General features: G+C 39.0%; 1 protein-coding gene across 4 annotated transcripts in view; it reads right to left on the bottom strand.

Moving 5' to 3' along the window:
• Window positions 1-421: 421 nt before the first annotated feature.
• Window positions 422-21,482, bottom strand: part of LOC131061992 (uncharacterized) — a 137,216-nt gene continuing 116,155 nt past the window's right edge. Inside the window, exons 8-11 of one of the 4 annotated variants that reach the window (XM_057995823.2) lie at window positions 14,574-14,638; window positions 1,636-1,742; window positions 1,406-1,493; window positions 422-1,309 (exon numbers count right to left, since the gene is read on the bottom strand). In XM_057995823.2, coding sequence (XP_057851806.1) covers window positions 1,052-1,309; window positions 1,406-1,493; window positions 1,636-1,742; window positions 14,574-14,638 — 518 coding nt within the window. In that variant the 3' untranslated portion in view covers window positions 422-1,051. Of the gene's footprint in view, window positions 1,310-1,403; window positions 1,494-1,588; window positions 1,743-14,573; window positions 14,639-21,482 lie in introns of those variants that run through there. The other 3 variants (XM_057995824.2, XM_059216659.1, XR_009371544.1) reach the window with 3 other exon arrangements.

Here is a 21,482-nt window from a genome sequence, read left to right on the forward strand (position 1 = left end):
TTTTTACATGTGAACAGTTTTTTTTTTTTTTTATATGTAAAAGATTTGAACTCAACACCATTTAAAATCTAATGTTTCCAGATAAAAAATGTAATTTTTTATATCATATTTCATTATTTAGAGATATGGTGTAACAGATTACAAATTTACATATTACCAGTTTTTTTTTGTTCTTGTTTTTCAGATGATGTCAACCACTAGAATTGCCTTATTCCTCACCGGTATTTCTTTCATAATGTGGATGAAAGATTGAATTTGGAAAGAAGATGTTAAACTAGTATTACATATAAAAACTAGACTTGCCCAATTAGCTAGTGGTTAATAGCCACGGGGTTTATATCAGACCTATAAAGAGCATGCTAGAAGCAATGGTACAGCAACCCCATAACAACCAGAAGCCATATAAATTCACGAAGTGAAGAAACTAAAATGGCAATCTACCCAGGTAGCATTAGACAAATAATCCGTACAAAGTAAAGAATATCATTAGCATAGAATATTCTTTGAACAATGAACTTTCATTTCATCCTTCTGTACCTTACCCAAAGATGCAACTTAATTGTTTTCGTAGGGAAGCAACTAGATTCAACTAGTCAAATAAGTAAAGCTGCCCTTAGGTTGATCTTTTCTTTTGTGAATCATGAGAAAAATTTTGTTAATGTAAACGAGCTAACAAGCAAAAAATTTGTCTCGTGGATTGACAACTTCCAGCACCATAACCATTATAAATGCTTGAGCAAACTCGGTTAAAGATCCAAAGATAGACTAAATGCCAGCTAGAAAAGATTTAAGATGAACACCATTTGCTGTGCTGCAAACCCTGCTATACTTACACACATAATGCTAGCTTTTCATCCCCTTTCATAAAGTGCCCAGAGTTACATTCACAACTTCCTTGATATGCACCCTTAAAGGTAGGTATACTAAACACGCTATAATCTATTTTAGGTGTATGTTGGAGCAGGACTCTCAAACAAAGTTTCTGTGGGAGCTTTATTGTAGGTAAGAGAACGTGTGTATTGCATGGATCCCAGGGCCACCAGGTTACCATTTACTGCAGGGACAGAGCTTGTTCAGGAGTAGTTTCTGGATTTCTACTACTTCCACCCATTGATCCATCTCTTCGCCACTGAAAATGTTGAGAACCAGTATTGGTTATTTGTAAAGAGCTTTTCCTAAAAGAAAATTGTGAACCTCTCGAATATGCAGCCCTTGCCATAGACCTGACAGGGCGTGTAAGAGGGCATTGTAAAGAAGGCTGAACAGAGCTAGGAGATGCTTCAAAGTGGGAGTCAGTTTTTGGCACAACCTAACAATAAACATGAAATAACAGAAGTAATTAATATGGATTGGAAACAGGGATTTACATAGATTCCAGTCAATATTTGAAAGAATGGAAGCTTACCTTCAACATCCGTGACATATATGATGTATTATTCAATGACAACGCTCTCTCTGCTGCTTCTCTGGAAGCAAACATGATATATGCTGATCTGTAACAGAAACACAATTAGGCACATAAAGAAACGAGATATCTGACTTCATGGAGAAAAACTAATTAAATCATAACATAAAGGCCTCATCCTACCCCACTCGCCAGAAGTAAATAATTATAGAGGACCATCATATATGTACCCTTTTGGCTGTCCATTTGTAACATCAGTTAGCACAATAACCTTGAGCACTTCTCCACACTGATTGAAATGGGAAGACAGTGCCTCTTTTGTTGCTGCAAAATGTACCTGCAACAATAGACCAGCCATATATTTAGGACAATATTATTAATCCCCAAGCACTTCTCTTAATTTGGTATGTTGCTCAAGACAAATATTTGCATACAGTTAACAGCTTTCTTAATGCAAAGACCATAAAGAATGTCATAGTTATGGTGTTGTGCACACCCAGCCTCCAAAGCATAAAGAGACACCCACTAGCATTTAATATTCACTCTAAAGTCTTGTTGATGTGTGTTTTAGGCACATAACATAACAGAATAAATTACCAAGATAATTTACCCCCTCTTGAACAAAATCACCTCAGATGCTAAGAATGAGATCAACTAAAATGATTCCAAGGTTTCTACATGTCAGGTCTTGACGAGTGGGTAACTCAATGGTCGATGTGAATTGTAGTGTTCATTTGGGGACTTACCCAAATGTTTGGATTATCATGAATAATGCGGAATAGGTGTGCTGACAACTTAAGATTTATCAATATGGCTCTGGATTTTACTTCTTACTAAAAATTGGGCAAAAGGAATAGGGTTCAAAAAATCTATTCTAAGCCTAGGAATGTAGGAAATGATGAATGGATCTAGTGGAATCAAACCAGGCAACGTCTCACAATCAGGTATTGACACAAGCTTAATGCAATCGTCTAAGGTATAAAGATTTTCAGGCTACCACCATCAAACGTTGACACCATCCAAGTTGATGCTTGTCAAGGGACGCGTAATAGTTGAAGTTAAGCTTACTTAAAACTCCAGTTGACCACACAAGGCACACTTACCAGCGGCAAGAGGCTAGTGGTATGGATTAAGGATTCCACACAAATAAATTCAACAAATCTTCCACTCAATCTAACATACATGAAAATAAATTCTAATCTAACTTGGAGGAATTGAGAACCATGAATGCAAATACAACACTTGAAGAGCAAAATCACCAACAATTGAACAATGATTATGATTCAAATAGCTGCAGCATATACCAACAATTCTACAAAAACTCTCTTACAAATGAGAGACAAGGAGGCATATATAGAGTCTCTTACAAAATGGATGGCCCAGATTGATACAAGATCAATGGCCAAGATCATGCCAACAAAACCCTAGAATTGCCCTAATTAGGGTTTACATAAAAAATGGCGCCACCTACATATGGCCCAATGAAAAGATACCTAGTCATCAAATAGGGAATCTTCTACATTCTTCAGTTGAAAGTCCAGATTGTCACTTATATCTTAGACCAATTTACTAATGTTCCTCTAAGACAATCCTGGATGAAGTAGAACATCCATCCATCGAATATTGCTCCCTGCGGCATCCTCATCACTCTGTTGAGAAGGAATATCAAATCACTATACTCCTCTTTGAAATCTATGCACATGAGTGTCTTGGGAGCCTTGGAATGATGAGATCTAGGCTCAATCATCCACTCTTTGTTTATCAAATTCTTGCATACACCCATCTTCTTCGTGTATCTTTCTGTATATTCATCCTTGGTCACATCCTTCATGTCTGTTCTGCGCGGAATTCCGAACACCTCAGCAATGGCATCCTCAGCAAGGTAGGCAATAGCAATGCCCTTAGGAGTCTTGATCATTCATGTGAGCGGATCGTAACATTGTGCACACTCCAAGATAAGCTCACTACACTGTATGGACTGTGGGAATCCAGTGGCATGGAAAATACCACTATTCATAATGTTCGCATATGCTGGGGAAAGAACTTGATCTCCAACTCCGAACATCCGCCGTTGCATCTGGTCAAAGTCTAGGAAATGCATGTTTGTATCTGTGATCTCCTTCCATCTTGATGAAATCTTAAGCTCTGGATAGAATCCAGTTTCCAACATCTTCAATAGTTATTTCCTTTCCTTATATCCAGACTTTGACATTGTACCTGTACGAAGCTTGAAGTTAGACTTAGGAAAATAAATAATGCTCTTGATAAAATTCCTGACTTTCTAAAGATTTTAGCTAATTAGAGCATAAAGTCTGGAAAATAGTCTATAAACTTTAGAGATTTTAACAATTAAATACAAAGTGGGACAACGCTAGGGCATGGAAACCCTCTATAAAATTCATTAATACCTCCTTATGCTTAGAAATTGTGCAAACTAAAATGCAAAGGAGTATACCGGATCAACGATGACTAAGGAAAGGTGTGAAAGGTAGTGTTTTCACACAAAGTATGTCTGAAGACACCTTTCGCAGTCAACAATGGAGGTCTAAATCTAAAGACAACCTACAACTAATAAATTAACTCCAAAAAACATGTTGCAATCCTTAAAAAATATGCATTAACTCGATAAAAATCAGTTTTGATGATGAAAACAATCATATCCAGGAATGTAAGTGTGGCTAGTAAAAAATAAATTTCTGAGGACAAGTCTGAAAATTAATTACTTCAGACTTACCAAAACCTTGCAAAGTAGTTAAAAATCCCTGAAATGATAGAAAATAGCTAAAGAATCAGTTCCACGCAAAATCGCCAAAGGGGTTAGGTGGCTGGAAATGAGAATTTCTGAGGACAGCTGCCTATAATGGAGTTTTCAGACCTGCAACAGCGATAAAATGGTCTGAAAATGCACTAAAAACTCCACAAAACACCTCCAAATGCAAATCGCCTAAGTTGGAATTGAATGGGCAATGAAAATTGAAGTCTGAAAATTAATTTGCAGCCAACAATGGAGGTCAAATTTGAAGCAAACCTCAGATCTGAAACAAATCAACGAGCTGGGAATGATGGCAGCCACCAAGCATGAAGAAAATCACCCCAAACAATGGCACAAAGCACTCCCAAATGCAAATCGAAATTTCCCAGCTATAGTGCCATTTTTAAAATTCTGAAAAATGTCTTTAATGGCAGCTCGGATCTGCAACAATGGAGGTTGGAACAGCAAGTAACAATGGAGGAAAAAATCACCAAGTTCTCCAACACCAAAAATCGCTACTTTTCACCAAAAATCGCCAAATTTGGAAAAATTGCAAACTTAGGAAAATCGAAAAATCTGAAAATAGTCTTCAATGGCAGCAAGGGGATGAATAGCCAAGTTGGAAAAAATGGAGGAAAGAATCCTCAACCCAACACTTCACTTCAGCATTTTGCCAAAATTAGCCAATAAGGGAGAAAAATCGTCTTTCATGGAGACACCCGGCAGATTTAATAATAAAATAATGCTGGAAACTCCTCTCATATACTTGTTTTTACCTCTCACTTTCACCACACAAGCAATGTGGGATAAAACACTTGCTTATATACTTGTTTGGTAAAAACTAACTTGCTTCTAGAAGGTTAAAATATTAAAATTTTATAGCAAGTTATTAAATTTTTGCTTTTAAAATTTTAAATAATCGTTAATCATTATTTAAAAGCGATCAAAATGGGGCTCACTTATTAAATATTTCGATTTAAATCCAAATTGAGCCTCCAGGGGAAAATCGACTTAAGTTGGGATTAAAAAAAAATCCCTTTAAAAATCATTTAAAATGTCAAAAATTCCCCACAAGGGAAAATCGATCTGAGCTTGGATAAAAATCCATACAAAACTTCATCAAAATGCATACAAAACACTCCAGGAGAAAATCGATGGCAGTCTGGACACAAAATCCACACTCCAAATCAACTTTTCTTGCAAAAAATACTCCTTGGTGGAAAATCGACCTCAGTCTGGATGAAAATCCGAACTTAAAACTCATCAAAATGCTCTCAGTGGAAAAACGATTTGGGTCTGGACTGAGAGTTTGCACAAAAAACCGCACTAAATTGTCACAAAACATCCTGGTGGAAAATCGACCCAGGCATGGAATCATCCTCAACGTTGTCCGCACTATAGTCCGCACTCCAATCCGCACTCCTGGTGGAAAATCAATGGCAGTCTGAAAAAATCCTGACACTTAGCCAAATTTTAGCACTTCCAGGGGAAAATCGATCCAGGTATGGATAAACAGTGGTGGAAAATCATAGCTAGTATGGATTTCAGGGGAAACCCCTGAAATCCATGTGTAGTGTGGATTTTGAGTGGAGGAAAAGGGTGGGTAGTCTGGAATATGAGGGGGAAAGCACCTCTAGCATGGAATTTGACCCTCTAACCCTTGGAATATGGATTTCCCTTAGGAATTTATCATTTTAACCACTCAAAATAGCTTAGAAACTTCAAAATTAGACTGGACTTAGGCAAATTTTCCAAAAAATTGAGCAAAATGCTAGGAAATTATTGGGATAAAGTGCGAAATCAATTTAAATAATACCTTAGGAGCGAAAAAACAACTCCAAAAGATCTGGGAATACCTTGGCACTTTAAAATCACTAATGCGCATGTTTAAAAACATGTTAACGCTCAAAAGGTCAACACTAAGACAAAATTTAGGATCATTAAAATATCAACGTTTGCAACTTGATCCTATAACTTCAAAAACCCTAGACGGCACTAGGCATGATCAAAACTCCGAGACTCTGGCACGGGAAACACAAAATCGCCCACTAAGCAGCCAAAACCTTAACCTAACAATGTGTTGACGTGTCTGAAATCGCATTGCTGCAAACTCCATACGGCCAACGCAGAATAGAATAGCCAACTGATTATCCTACTCTCTCTTGAGATAAGGAAGTCTCTAATGCTGCTTTCTAAGTTTGATCAAAGGAGACTACCTCAAGGTTTCTTTTGTCAGGTCTTGACTGTGGGATCTCTCAGTGGCTTTATGTGTTTATGCTGGAAACACAAGGGGGCTTACGTTTGATTAGTAATTTCATATGCGAATTCCCAGGGACCTCTTTTGGTTTTCTTTCAGGTGATGTTGATTTATTTGAAGCTGATTTAGCAAGACTAGATTTCTAAAAAAAGGGATAAAATTGGGAGGAAAGAAAGGAAGGGTAGAGAGAGAGAACAGTAAATATTAACTAGGACAACAGATTTACCCAAGCAGACAGACACCTCCAGGAAACCAGGTTAAGCATCATCAGTCATTCAGACACAATGTTTGCATAAACTTAGTGCAATCTTCAAAGGAGAAACCAGATTTTCATATTACCAAATACAATATTAGAACTTCTATATTCATGATATGTGTACTTTTGATAATCGAACTGAATCATAAAATAGCCCAGATTAACCATGCAGAAAGGAAAAAAAGCAATCAGCTATCCTCTAATGGTATGGACTGTGGAGATTCTATCAGATGCTTGGTAAGAACTGCTGTGTAAAATGAACAGACATAATTAAAAGCTTTCTAATTTAAATGAAGAAGGAGACCATGCACTCACAAGGAATTTTGAAGGTAATTTCAATCCATTGTATTAATTCCTGCAAAATTTCTTCAGAGCTTTCGCAACAATTCAAGAACTTCCTCCCAAATGAGGGAAAACCAGTCCCCTTAAATAGGTTTCCAAAAATGGATGAATGGCCAAGATCTAATCTAAACAAGTGGCCCAGATTCATCCTTACAAAAGAGGGACCCACACTCATAAATAGGGAGATAAATATCTACAACTACCCAAAAAGGAGCAATAACTACCAAAGGATAATTACAACTTTGAAATAATCCAAAAAGGGGAGGTGCACAAAAAACTTTACAATATGTTGACCAAAAGTCAACTGTCACCCTTTTGGGACAAAAGTGCACTTTTTAAGACTTGGAGGGAAAAGAGCATTTTTGAGAAACTACTTTCTCTATCCTGGTTTCACATTCCTTTTGCAGAAACTGGTCTTCGCCATGCAGGTATTCTCGCCATAAATCACGACCTGCTGCTCGTTCCTCGCGGACATATTCCTGAAACTTGATGCATAATTGGAAGAGGGGATTAAAAGGTGGCATGGGAGGGTGGCGAATTTTGTATTGCATGCCTTCGAGATACTGGTCCACGTGCCTTAAACCGTCCTTCCAGCTGGAGCGATTACGCTCGAAGCATAATATGTCTGAATGGAACTGACCAGCAAAACTCAAGTCTTCAATGGAATAAGAAGCCTTATCTGCTCCCAATCTTCCCTCCCAATCCGGCCAGATTACACTGTCGGACAGGTCATTTATCCACCCCGAAACCATTGATCGGAGGATGGTCTTGCCTAGTTCTTGCATGTTCCCCAGAATCGCCTCACACGCGTCATTTTCTTTGTCAATAATTTCCTGGGCGTCGTTCTTCATGGTGACGGTCCAATACCATTCCTTGAGAACACTGATGCTATGGGGATTCAAGATGTCAGGCAGTGTGGGAATTTGTGTATGTGTCCAGAAAAGAGCTCTTAGGAGTGGAAGGGTAGAGGCCGCTACTTCATGCATGTGAAGGGATTCTCTCTTTACTTCCAACAACCTGACGAGAGTGAGCTCTCAATGGAGAGCCATTTCCTTTACTTCTTTGAGGATCTGTTCTCCCTTTTTCTTGATGTCTTGCAACCATTCCTTAACGGCCTTTGCGGTATCCCGGATTCCTTCAAATTCAGTTGTGGTCCTTTGCGCCAATGCCATTGGGGGAATATGGGATTCAGAGGGGTTGTGTAGTGGCCGTAGGAGCTTATCGATGTATCCCTCGGCTTGTTCAGCACGAGCCCGATACATGTCCTTTTCAGCCGTGATTTCCTCGAGCTGTCTGAGTATGTTTTGCACCGAGTCCTTAAATTCCTCCTTTTCTTGCTCTTTTGTAGCTCGTCCGATGGGGACAGTCGTAATGCTATAATCTGCCAGGGTTATTTGATCTGCTAGCTTGTTTACGGGCGGGGTAGCAATATGAAGAGTGCGGTTCCTTTGCCCATCCTTGGTTATCTTAGAGTATGTTCTCGGTTTCTTCTTCCCTTTTGCTTTTGTTTGATCCATTCGTGAGAAGATGTCTTCAAGGTCGATGGGCGCCTTGGTGGCGGCCCTGCGTTGAGCTCTGGCGATCAGCCACTCTTGAGGCACCGTCTGGGTTGAGGATAGGGTTAAGTTAGCACCTTGTGCTCCCATACTTCCAACTGGCTGATCACAAATTAACAGCTGTCCCGCCATCGGAGGGGTGGAAGGAGGAGGAAGCTCTTTGTTTGCATCTGAGTTCTCCCCTATCTCACTGAATAATTGTCTGACATCTTCCTGTGATGGTGGCTCCTTGGTTCCCTCGAGCTCATGGATCTCGTCTGTTCTTTGTTCCCCTTCGACAGTTGAGTCGTCCTTGACTGCATGGAGGAGTAGTAATTCATGGCGGCTCTGCTGGGTAGGTTCATGCACTACGATCCCCTGGGTGGATGGGATTTCTCCTTCCTCTATCTGGTCACCCGGCTTAGTCGGATTGGGGCCCTTTTGCTCGGTGTCCGGCATATCTGGAGCAAGAGGATCATTGGCTTGGAATGCCTCTATGTCGCTCTGGGAAGGCGGAGCAGGTATGCAATCCAAATCTATGGCATCATCGGGCGAACTGGGGTCTGAAGATGAAGTGGTCTCTGGCCTTCTTATGGGAATCTTCTCCCTCCTTGTTCTCTTGGACGTCCGAGTCCCTTTGCAAGCCTTAGTTTTCTTCCTTTTCTCTGGTTTTTCAGCTGATGTCCTTTCATCTTCGGAAGACTGAGAGTCGAAATTGCCCATCAGATGGTAAGTAAACTGGACCCCTTCATGGACTAGCCTCTCGATCTGGTGTTGTAACCATTGATCTGTGTATCTTGCCGGGGCTGCCATGACTGCTTCGAAATCCGTGATTGGGTCTTGAGACCAATCAACGCCTGGCAAGAGATGCCTCACTGCTTCGAATTCCCGGACTTGGAGACAGTTCCCCGAGTCTGTGAGCTGATCCGGGACCCGACGGTACTCAAAGAGTCGCATTTGCTGCACACTCAATCTAGAATATTCCCGTCGCCTGACTTCGTAGTCATCGGAGCAATTTTTCCAGTAATCTTCAATTGACTCCTTTGCTCTGTAGCGCCTACCGTAAGCTCTCTTTGCCAAATTGTCATGATCAAAACATTTTCTTGGGAAATGTTCCTGTAGGCCATAAGAGGCTAGCTCTGCAAGGGACTCTTCTGCTAGGGTGGGAGTTCTCAATTGGACATCATGGTTGCCTATGATCATTGGAAATGCGAATCCAGCCTGCTTGCTTTCTCGTAATAATATGCCGGCAGGGCGTGATTGCCTTGCCACTTCCATGAGGACTACTTTATCGGTTGGGTACCGCGGAAGTCGAAGGGGGGCACCTTCAAAGCCAGCAATTCGGATGTAGGAGAATCTTGGGAACTGAATAAACCAGGCCCCATACCTCTGCACTAAAATGGTAGCTTGCTCCGAGAGCCTTATGTGTAACCCTCCCTGCATTAGCCTGACTAGACGCATTGTGAAGGCGTCGTTGACACGTTCGTACTGTCCAACCGCGTAAGCCGGGCTGCTCTTTTCCCTTTGAGCTATATCCTGGTAGTGCAGCTGCGGGTAGCAATCATAAACCTTTACCTGACCAGGCCCATTCCCGATCTCACCTTTCATTATTAATCCTGGCAGTGGCTGGTTCTTTGCGAACATATAGACCAAATAGGAGGTCATGGTGAAATACTTCTTTGTCTCAAGCTCAATCAGCTGAGCGTGGATGTTATCACTTATGATCTGAGCCCAGTCAAACTTAGACTTTCCGGCAAAGCCCTGTTCTGTAAAATAGAACATCCATTCTTCAAAGTAGTTGGACTTAGGGAGTCCCATGACTCGGCTAAGTAAGGTGACCATATCGCCATGTTCATTATGAAAGTCACTTCTGGGGGTCTTTTTCACAATCCTGGTGCTTGAAGGCCTTTTTTCTTTGAACCATTCTTCGTTAATTAGTGCCCTGCATCGAGCTGGGTTCATATCATACGCCCCCTGTGCCTCGTCCATTGTTGTAGCTATGGGATTATTTGGAAAGGGGATATCAAATGCATCGCCGATAGCCTCAGGGGAGAAGTCGGCAATAGTGATATCTTCCAGAAGCACTAATCTGGACTTTGGCTCGTAATGCCGAGCAGCTTCCACTACTAATTCATAGTTCTGGATTGCTGGAGGAAAACCTGCTGCTTGGGCGATGCCACTTTCCAGCATTTGCCTAGGTCTGCCATATGCATTGGGTGAGAAGACCCGATCCCTGAAATCCTGAATATCAATGTGGCCAAGGTCGGTGTCACCAATGTTGTCCCAGATACTCTGGACCTTTGACTCTCTTAGCCCTCCCCTCTGATACTGATACTTCATTCTTTCAACTTTCTGTGGGATGTCTGATTTGGATGCTCGTGAGGTTTCTGCTGCAGCGGGTGTTTTTGATGATTCTGCCGCTGATTTAGGCATTTATCCTGCACAGCCAGACACGGATTACAAGGTGACACGAGAATGACGATGCGGGTTAGATAATAACAGAAGTGTTTCAACAGACCGAGATTAGTTTAAATATCACTCTGGGCTAACAATCTGATTAACTTCTACAGCATCATATTCCTGAAGATTTATGACTAAGCATTCTTACTCTCGAATTTTTTGGATTAATTTTAACAAAGGCAAAACATGAGAATTTTGAAAAGAGATGCAGTTTTCGGCCAAACTCCGGGAATAAGTCCTAAATTTTGGATGCTCGAATGATGGAGATGCAGACTCTAAGCATTTCAAATTTTGCGTATTTGCGTATTTGATCCACACATTTTAAATGACCGTACGCGATAAGGCGTACTTACCTGATCGGAGCGAATGATGGGTGATTGCTCGACCTTGCGGGGGGGGGGGGGGCGAGCGGATGACCCTGCAAAATTTGAATCCCAACGGTTATCCTTCCTGTTTAAATTTTCGCAGTTTGGAAGATGAAAGAGGATTTATTAATTTCACACGGTTCTGTGTCTAGCAACCTGAATTTTAAATGGTCGATGGGAGGATGATGCAGTGTCTTACCTCCTTGCTTTCGGATTTAAGAGTTCCTTTCGAATTTTGAATTAGAGGTTTTCGAATCTAACCTTCGCGGGTGTGCTCGTCCTGACCTCCGCGTTACACACTGTGCCTTCTGCGTTTAATGTTTTGCTTGCTTTTGGACTTCGTTTTTAAACTTTCACCTTGGAATTTCGGACGCTTAGGGTCCGAAAACGCTGTTTGCCCGATGATGTTGAAGCTCGAACGCGGGGGGCCGAAGTGCGTCTCGATGTTGTTTTAGAAGCTTATACTGTCTTTGTTATTCGGACGCGGGGGTCCGAAGTGCGTCTCGATGTTGCTTTTGATTGTTATTCGGACGCGGGGGTCCGAAGTGCGTCTCGATGTTGCTTTTGAAACACCACACTTTCCCTTTCGGAGCTTAGGGTCCGAAGAATGTTATTTGATATGTTTTAAAACTTACACTTCGCCTTTTTCATTCGGACGCGGGGGTCCGAAGTGTGCCATGCGCTGCGTTTTTAAAACCTCAGTTCGCCCTTTTCATTCGGAGCTTAGGGCCCGAAGTATGCATTTCGATGCTGGAGAAATGCCTTTAAAAACTTACTTCGCCCTTGGTCATTCGGACGCGGGGGTCCGAAGTGCGTCTCGATGTTGTTTTGAAACACCACACTTTCCTTTTCGGAGCTTAGGGTCCGAAGTGTGTTATTTGATGTGTTTTAAAACTTACACTTCGCCCTTTTCATTCGGACGCGGGGGTCCGAAAACGCTGCTTATGTTGCTTTTAAAAAAAACTTTAACTTTGTCCCTTTTCGGAGCCTAGGGTCCGAAGTATGCATGGTATGCGTTTTGTTTTTTAAAACTTACTTCGCCCTTTTCGGAGCTTAGGGTCCGAAGTATGTATGATGTGCGTTTTTGTTTTTTTTAAACTTACTTCGCCCTTTTCGGAGCTTAGGGTCCGAAGTATGTATGATGTGCGTTTTTGTTTTAAAACTTACTTCGCCCTTTTCGGAGCTTAGGGTCCGAAGTATGTATGATGTGCGTTTTTGTTTTTTAAAACTTACTTCGCCCTTTTCGGAGCTTAGGGTCCGAAGTATGTATGATGTGCGTTTTTGTTTTAAAACTTACTTCGCCCTTGGTCGATATTCGGACGCGGGGGTCCGAAACGTGGTTTTTTTGACGTTGCTTAAAAAAACTTTAACTTTGTCTCTTTTCGGAGCCTAGGGTCCGAAGACGCTGTTTGATATGTTTTTTAGAACTTAACAGCTTGTGTTATTCGGACACGGGGGTCCGAAGTATGCTATTGCACTGTGTTTTAAACTTAACCTTCACTAAAATTCGGACCTAAGGTCCGAAAACGTTGTTGGGCAGTGTTATGTTTTGAAACTTTAATTTTTTGGAAATTTCGGACCTAGGGTCCGGGATGCGATTGCCACCTTATGCTTTCAAATTTTGAATTTTCACCTTCGGACGCTTACATCCAAAAAGGGGGGGAGCGCACAACGTTTTAAACTTAACGGCTCATCTTGACTTTCGCCAAGTTCGGACCTGGAGTCCGAAAAGATGCTCGCATTGCGTTAAGTTTTGAAATTTTGGAACAAACTCTCGGTATTTACGCCCGAAAGCCAGATTAGTCAAAAGGGCTCATTGGTTCATTACTCCAACGTTGATCAGCTTACGGACTGATCACGAACTCGCTCGAGGAGACACGAGAAACTCTGATTCGATTCTCGGGATGACGATCAAAAAACTCAAAACTGGAAAGGGGGACCCTGTCGGCGACAGGGGGCGTGTGCAACGCACAACACAATGCAGAAAGCAAGAAAAGAGGGGGTCCCCGTTAGCAATGGGGCAATGTGTGAAAAGGTCACAAGTCTAAACCCTACATACACTTCTTTTGAATTTTTCTACATTTCTTGTATAACTATGCATACAAAGGTATATAATATGTGTATAATAGCATAATACAAATGCACCCTTACCCTACACACCCAAGTTATGAGGGTCAGCACCAGGAGCTACACAAACCTACACCCAACTTGAGTCCAATTAACCTTGGTAAAGACCAATCAATACAGAAATCGAAAGCATTATATTATATTTTACCAGATCAAACATTCACATACTGAGTCATACTAGAGTCAAAACAAGAGGCCATGGAAAAATAAAGGCATAACAAAAATAAAACTGCTCATGCCTGTATATGACCTTAAAGAAGTTGGTTATTCAAATTTAAGCAAAGAAAAGTCTTTACATAATTGGACAGGTAGTTAGGATGACCACACAAGACCAAACCAATTTAACAATGCCGCTAAGAATATTTACTGCTTCTTGGAATAGATTAGCCTCTAACAAATGGATCGGAATTCACTGTCTGCCTCTTTGTTTCCTTGATGTTTTAAAGCACTTAATGTGCCCAACCATCATCCAGTTTAGTTGATGAAAAATTAATAATAGTGGCCGTGATGTTTATTTCATGTACTTAACTACTTAGGTTCATGAAAAAAGAGAAAATGAGTATCTTGTACATAACACTTTATGCTTCATTCCACTGTTTATTTGCATATGCCATATTCAACCAAGATCCCAATGCATCCATGTGAATACCCAAGGGATGTACCAGACAACACACTTACAGATCAAACACTTTTTGCACAAACATTGAAGTCATCCAGTCTGAAGCAAACTTCGACCATCCAAATAAAATCATTACCATAGAGCCAGGATGCTAAGTGAAAATTTGCTATCACAAACCAAATTTAGCTTAGTTCTTTTTCTAACTTTGATACAATAAAGATCGATATTCAACCCTTTATCTGTTGCAAGACTCATGTCATTAAAGTTCCAAACTCATGGACCATAAAATTACATCATTGTGTCTAGAAAAAACTTCCTACAAAATGAATTATACAAGGAAATAACTTGGAAATTGTCCAGAACATTACATCAAAAATCTCCATGCACTTATTTATAACTCCTATTAGATAAAATGCCAAAAAGAAGAAAGTACAGTTCCAAAATATCGGATTTACATTATTGACAAAAACTGTCCGTGAGTCAAGATTATCCTCAGAGTCTAGCAACAAGGATTGGATTCCTGAAAAAAAAAAAGGTAGCGCCCTCAGCATTTCTGTTTTCGTAAATATTACATTTATTCATAATTATGAACTTCACTACGTCAAAGAATTCAACATCAAATGGCATTGAAGATTTTAAAATACTAAAAACAAAAATATACCTAACAAGCCAACAGCAGAAAATGCATAAACACTATTAAAAAGATTTAAGCAATATTGAATTAAACAAAATAAGTTGGAGCTTCATTTTCACACTCCAAATAAATCAATAAAACAGGAAGTCATTGTTATGTCAAGCATGAAAAACTTAAATAAATTTCACAGTCACACTCGACCCAATCTATCACAATTCTATAAGAAATTACCTGTTAATGCCTGTTCCCAAAACAGAGAAGTCCAAGACTGAGTCTTGGTATTCGAAGTTCAATACAATCATATGTTTCATCCTTCATGCTATGGATTACAAAGGCAGGCAGGCATATTATGGTAACGAAGTGATAATGGTTTAGCTGAATAACCATGAGATGGCATCCTTCTCTGTATCAATTACTTGTTGACTAATTTATGAACATAATGACCATCCCTGTAAGCCATTGCATGTAGTTAAATCCAAACAAGAGCTATGTTACCCTTTGAGAATATATTTTGTTACAGAGGTCGGCACTTACGAGATAATGAGCAAGCTTAATACTCCAAATTTGAAATTTGAAATCATGAAGCAGTTTGGAAAGTGTAGACTATCTAATACAGCAAGATTCAGAGATTAGTCCAAGTCAAACTAATTCTAAAACAAGCCATAAGTGTATCCAATGCTATAGATTGTTCTCAATGGAGTATATTTCCATACTTGTTTTCTAATGTCCCCATTTTTGGGTTCTCTTGAGTATCAGCCTAGTCAGAAGGATTATTTGATGTTGCCAATAGCTCAGATGGTCTAGAGGACTCATATGCCACTTTTCAAAGTTAATTCTGGCTTCTAATGTGTTCTCCAAGATTCTTGGAGAGGGCATCTATTTATAGTAAGTCACTCAATCACCATAGTAGCAAAAACCATTTGGGGGAAAATCAGCAAATCAAAAGTATAAGATTTTTCTTTTAATTGGGATTTACACAGAAAAAAAAAACATATATTACGATAATTTATTATTATTATTATTATTATTTTGTTATAATAATACCATTATGATACAATAATAAAATTTTATTTTTTTATAAATGAAAATGTGACTTGAACAGGAGTCACCCGATTACAAAAAGCCTTGTTCTACACCCTCTATTTCACTACTATTACCGAATTATCTGTTCCATATGTCTTGTTGTAAAAGCTTATTGCAAAACCCATCAAATTTCAGGCCAACGTTCATACAAGTGATGTTCAAGGTCTCACTAAAATGTTTGTAAGTAGTGATAAGCTTTTCAAAATGATTATCGCCATGTCCTCTTCAATTTCTGACCCATGGTTGCCAACTACTCCTTGATATCCTTATCAAGAAGCATTTCATCTATCACAAATAAATTGATCAACATATCTACTTCATTTTCATGCATCAAGTTTCTCTTGGTCTTTATCCATAATATTTTTTTTGGTTTTTAACCATGGAGATTGAGGTGAGCAAACCTAGCGGCTTGGAGCTCAAGACCTTTTTATCGGAGACCTCAACACTCAAGACAAGGCGAGCTCTTCCCCTATAAACCATGGGATGACAGCAACAGCCCAAAAGCCACCATTATCAAGTAAACTTGGCAAGATGTGAACCTTGGACCTTCATGGGAAGAACCTAAAGCCTTTTTTTATCCATAATAGTTGGATGGGGATCTTTACCAAGGATAATATTTATGAGGCATTTGTACTAAAAAATAGTTAACACATGCTGCTTCCATGTATTATAGTTTTTTACAAAGAATTTTTGGTTGCCTTCCAACATGATGGTGGTTAATGAGGCTATTTGTATAGTCACTCCCTCAACCTACAATCTCAAAGGAAAAATAAATAAATGACACCCTACTACAACTGACTGCAAAAAATATTAAATAACAAATAGGAATCTTGACACTAAAAATCTTGATCCTTTTACATGCTCAAAAAACTATCCTAGTCATGAATGAGTAGAAACAAGCAAACAAATAACTTGGTCGTACTATTCAATCTTGGTCCTGAAAATCACCCAAAAATCTCATGTTTTCTGCCCTAGTTTTGGATTTAAAAACATTCAAAATTGCTCAAAAAATATACAAAGGTTACTAATTTTTGTTTTGAAACCCTACTGGCACATTTTTCAGAGAAACCCTTGATTTTCCAACCCAATTTCATCATGCTTTGTAGAAATGGGGGGCCTCAAATATCCTTAGCAAAATGTCATGATTTTTCAAACAATTTTTTTCAATTTTTAGTGACAAACCCTGTCACAATTCTATACAAGTTATACAACACACTACAAAATATACACGATTTTTCTATCTTTGATTCTACTTGCAAATCCCCAAAAACTGATGCTATTTCATACAATTCTAGCATACCGATTTTGGCTCTGTACTATGCCATGCTAGTGATCCTTCGATCCATCTCTACTAGTAGCAATCCCAAGTCTTCAAACTCTCACAAACTCGGTGACTCTCGCTAAGCTCTCATATCATATTACAAAAATCAAGCACATAAGGATTACTAAGATAATCATTTATAAAAAATAAGAAGCAACAGCTTTCTTATATAGGATTACAAGTATAGGAGACAACCCATACTTTAAATGTGGGACAAATATAAAAAACATGCTAAAGTGAAATAAAACATAAAATATATTCGAAAGTCTGAATGACTTTATTGAAGACTACGATTAATAACCAATTGACCATTACTATTAAGTTATTACTCTAGCAATTCACCAATATAGCTTCTCATACAATGGGGTAACAAAGCTATCCTCAAAATATAGAATAAGAATCAGAGTACAGTGCATATCCATGTGAATAGACCATGATTACATTACTTGCCCAAACTTGGCAAGATTTGAGGCAAACTAATCAAAATGAGGCCTATAGACTCAAGATCTGGGTACTCGACAAGTCTGATTAGACTTGTCAAGCTTTATCTACAAAACTAAGCCACGATAATATAGTGGAAAACTAGAAAAAAAAAGCCAAAGAAAAAATCAAAATGCTTAAACCTAAAACATGTAAAATGATCTTTTAAGTCTTCAAAATGATATTCACTTCATTTGCAAGCATAAGCAAGAAGAAAAAAGGAAAATTGAACCTAAAAATATAATTTGTTGAAACAAAAATCAGCAAACATAGGTAGGGCCTAATTACTCTGACACATTTTGTGGAAGGTTTGGAGGACTTTGGTGCTTTCTTAAAAGCGATAAAATTGTGAGAAATGGCATGCACAATGAAGGTCTGTGTGGTGGAAGGATTTGATTTAGGCCTGCCCCTAGACCCCATGAGGGGCACTACGCTCGACCTCACAAGGGGCATTAATCTTCAACCTTGTTGGGGACATTGCTCCTAGAACACTATGACAAGTCTTGCCCTCAACCTCACAAGGGGCATTAATATTCAACCTCGTTGGGGAAATTGCTCCTAGAACACTATGACAAGTCTTGCCCTCAACCCTACTTGAGGTTGGCTCTAGACCCCTGATCTAGTTTTAAAAACAAAAAATAAAAAAACATGTTGGGCCATGCCAAATGGGAAAATCAGCGCTTTTTATTCTTTTGACTTTCTCCCAATTAAATCCCAAGTAATTGAATTAGATTTATACTTTGTTTGCCAAATAAATCCACATTGCTCCTATGGTTGTAGCAACATTTGTAGACTTATCTAAGATACAAGCACGAGATCCGACATAGTGCTAGAGATGTTGGATTGAGTGGTACAAGATCCTATCTACCATAGTTCATGAGTCCATATCATGATTTTTGTTTTTGATGTCATGGATACCATAATCAATAAGTGTTGTATTGTTGTTTCCTTCAACTCAAATCCACTTTTGTACTCATTTATTTGATCTATAATTGTATATGTGATCAAAGTAGCTTCTAAGTGATAAGCTTATTATGTCTTTATAGTTAATCTAATGAATGGTGCCTAGTAAAAAGCTTTAAATCCTTCAAAAATCTCTTTATTTTATGATTTTTCGATTTGCTGAGTCTTTGACAAGTCTAAGTGCCAAGTCCAAATACAAGTAAAAAATCAGCTTGCCAAGACCAAGCTGAGTCCAAGTCCAAGTCAAAAATCAGCTTGTGGAGACCAAGTGAAATCTTGTAGCTCTAAAATAGATAAGTATTGGACAAGCTTGATTTGTCCATTTTCTTGCCAAGGGGAAGTCAACTTGATCCCCAAAGAACTCAACCACTCATCTACCATGCAATACAAAAAAATGTAGCACAAGACACAATATATCATGAACTTCTTGGAGTCTTGCATCTTCTTGAGAGGGATTTTATTGTCATACAAGAAAGCCAATGTTACATCTCCAATTTTTGAATCCACATCTGACCCAATTATTTGGGTGAAGTGGGAATAGGAAAATTAGAAATATCCCTAGAACTTGGCAATATCAATTGGTTCCTCCCATATAGAAGGAATAACTCTATCCTTTGGTTTCTCATTGTGCTCATGGATTCTATGAAATAGTAACTTGATTGCCTAGAAAAGATTCCTACTGCACTTACATTCTAAATCCAACTTTTCCAAATTACTGTTCCTTGTTAAAATTAGTCTCAGTCGTAACTAATCTGGTTATTAACGCCCAGAAATTCGATTTGATATACTTGCGATTTAATTGAGATTTATGTAAGTGACCATTAAACTAACACATTAGTTTGTTATTGTTATGTTTGGTTAAGTAATCCCGCCGGTGTAGAAGGATCGTGGCTCCACACAGGGGTCACAACCCTATGTGGAACCACGTGGTTTCACACAGGATCGTGACCCCCTGTGGAGGCACGATCCAATGAAGACAAGTAATATATATCTGCCACCCTCATTGAATAAGAAACAATGTCAAACGATACACGTGGTGAACGTAGAAGATATAATTGCTTGGTCTTCGTATCTGCAGAGGCAAACTGATAAGACATAAATAAAATTAGTTTATATTTCTTTAAATCAAATACTAACAGTATAAATTCTTTGTCTCAGAATTCTGATTGTTCTGAAAGTCATCACAGTCTATTTACATTTACATGGTATCAGAGCCTAACTACTTAAGATCCGAATAGACTAAAAGCGAAGTTGACATATCATATCAAAGATTTCTAAAATGGCGAACACAATCAGATTCGAGGACAGACTCGAAGGAGCAGCAAATTTTGTGGCTTGGAAAGTCAGAATTATGATAGTATTAAAAGAAAGCAAAGTAATCAAATTCATAAAAGAAGACAAGCCCGAACCTGCAGACGAACCTGAGAAAACTGTGTGGAATGAAGGAAATGATAAAGCTGTAAAAATCGTGATAGATGTAGTAAGGGATCACATAATACCACTTATATTAAAATATGACAAAGCTTATGAAATGTTCAAAACCCTTGAAAGGACATATGAGATAAACAATCTGAGCAAAACCCTAGCTCTAAAAAGACAGTTGAACCACATAAGTATAAATAAAGGTGAAACAATAAACTCATACTTCATGAGGATAGGTTCACTCAGAGATCAACTGCAAAAACTTGATTATCATGTCGAGAAGCAAGAACTATCAATGATTACTCTAGATGGATTACCTGAATCCTGGGAATCATTCAAATAAGGCATAAATGCAAGGGATAAATTTACAGAATTTGATCGACTAAGGGATGACTGCCTCCTTGAAGAGTCAAGGCAAATGAAAGGGGGAAATCACAAAACTAAAGATGAGGACCTCCACATTCTGAATACCGACTCCCGCAAGAAAGGCAAGAAGAGAAACTTCAAGAAGAGAAAATCCCATCATGGGAAAAGCTTTCATAAGAAAGACATGTCAAAAATCCAATGTCATAGATGTGATCAATACGGACACATGTCATTTAATTGTCCTGATAAAGTAAAACAGCAGGCATCATTCGCCAAAGTAGAGAGGAACACAGAACTTGAATCTGAGAAGTTTGTATTATATTCAGCACTATCAAGTCAAGCTTCAAACAAGTCTAACACTTGGGTGATAGATAGTGGATCGTCAAGACATGTCACCGGATTCAGAGAATTACTAGACTCGATGGAAAAGGGATCAAATGAAGAGGTAACAATAGGGGATGACTCTGCACATCCTGTAAAAGGTGTCGGGACATGTACAATCAGACTAAAGTCTGGAATCTCAATCCAACTCACCAGGGTACTATTTGTACTAGGCATCAAAAGGAACTTAGTCTCTATCTCTGCACTTGAGGATGACGGATATAGAGTCTCATTCATAGAAGGAAAGGTAATGGCATGGCCAAAAACATCCACCTTCAAAAGAGCACAAGTGATTGGTTACAGACAAGGACACCTATATGAATTGTGTAATGAGCCAAAACAAACCTTACTTCATGAAGTCATAGATCAAGCGGAAATTTGGCATAGAAGACTAGGGCACTTACATTTTCGTGCTCTACCCTCTATGGAGAAATTAGTCACAGGACTACCTAAACTAAAGCCAATTCATTCAAATGTTTGTAAAGGATGTGCACTAGGGAAAAACACTAAATATCCTATCCCTAAAGGATGTAAAGCATCAGTGTAAGGTCCAAATATCCTAAGTCTGAAAGACTAAGAGATGACTGTCTACAAGAAGAATCCCGATTGAACAAAGTAGGAATAAAATAGAAGAATATAGATGAAGACTTGCAAGTTCTAAATACAAACATCAATAAAAAGTACAAAAAGAAGCAATTCAGGAAAAGAAAAGCT

The sequence above is a fragment of the Cryptomeria japonica genome, chromosome 2, assembly GCF_030272615.1.
Source record: "Cryptomeria japonica chromosome 2, Sugi_1.0, whole genome shotgun sequence".
Taxonomy (NCBI): domain Eukaryota; kingdom Viridiplantae; phylum Streptophyta; class Pinopsida; order Cupressales; family Cupressaceae; genus Cryptomeria; species Cryptomeria japonica.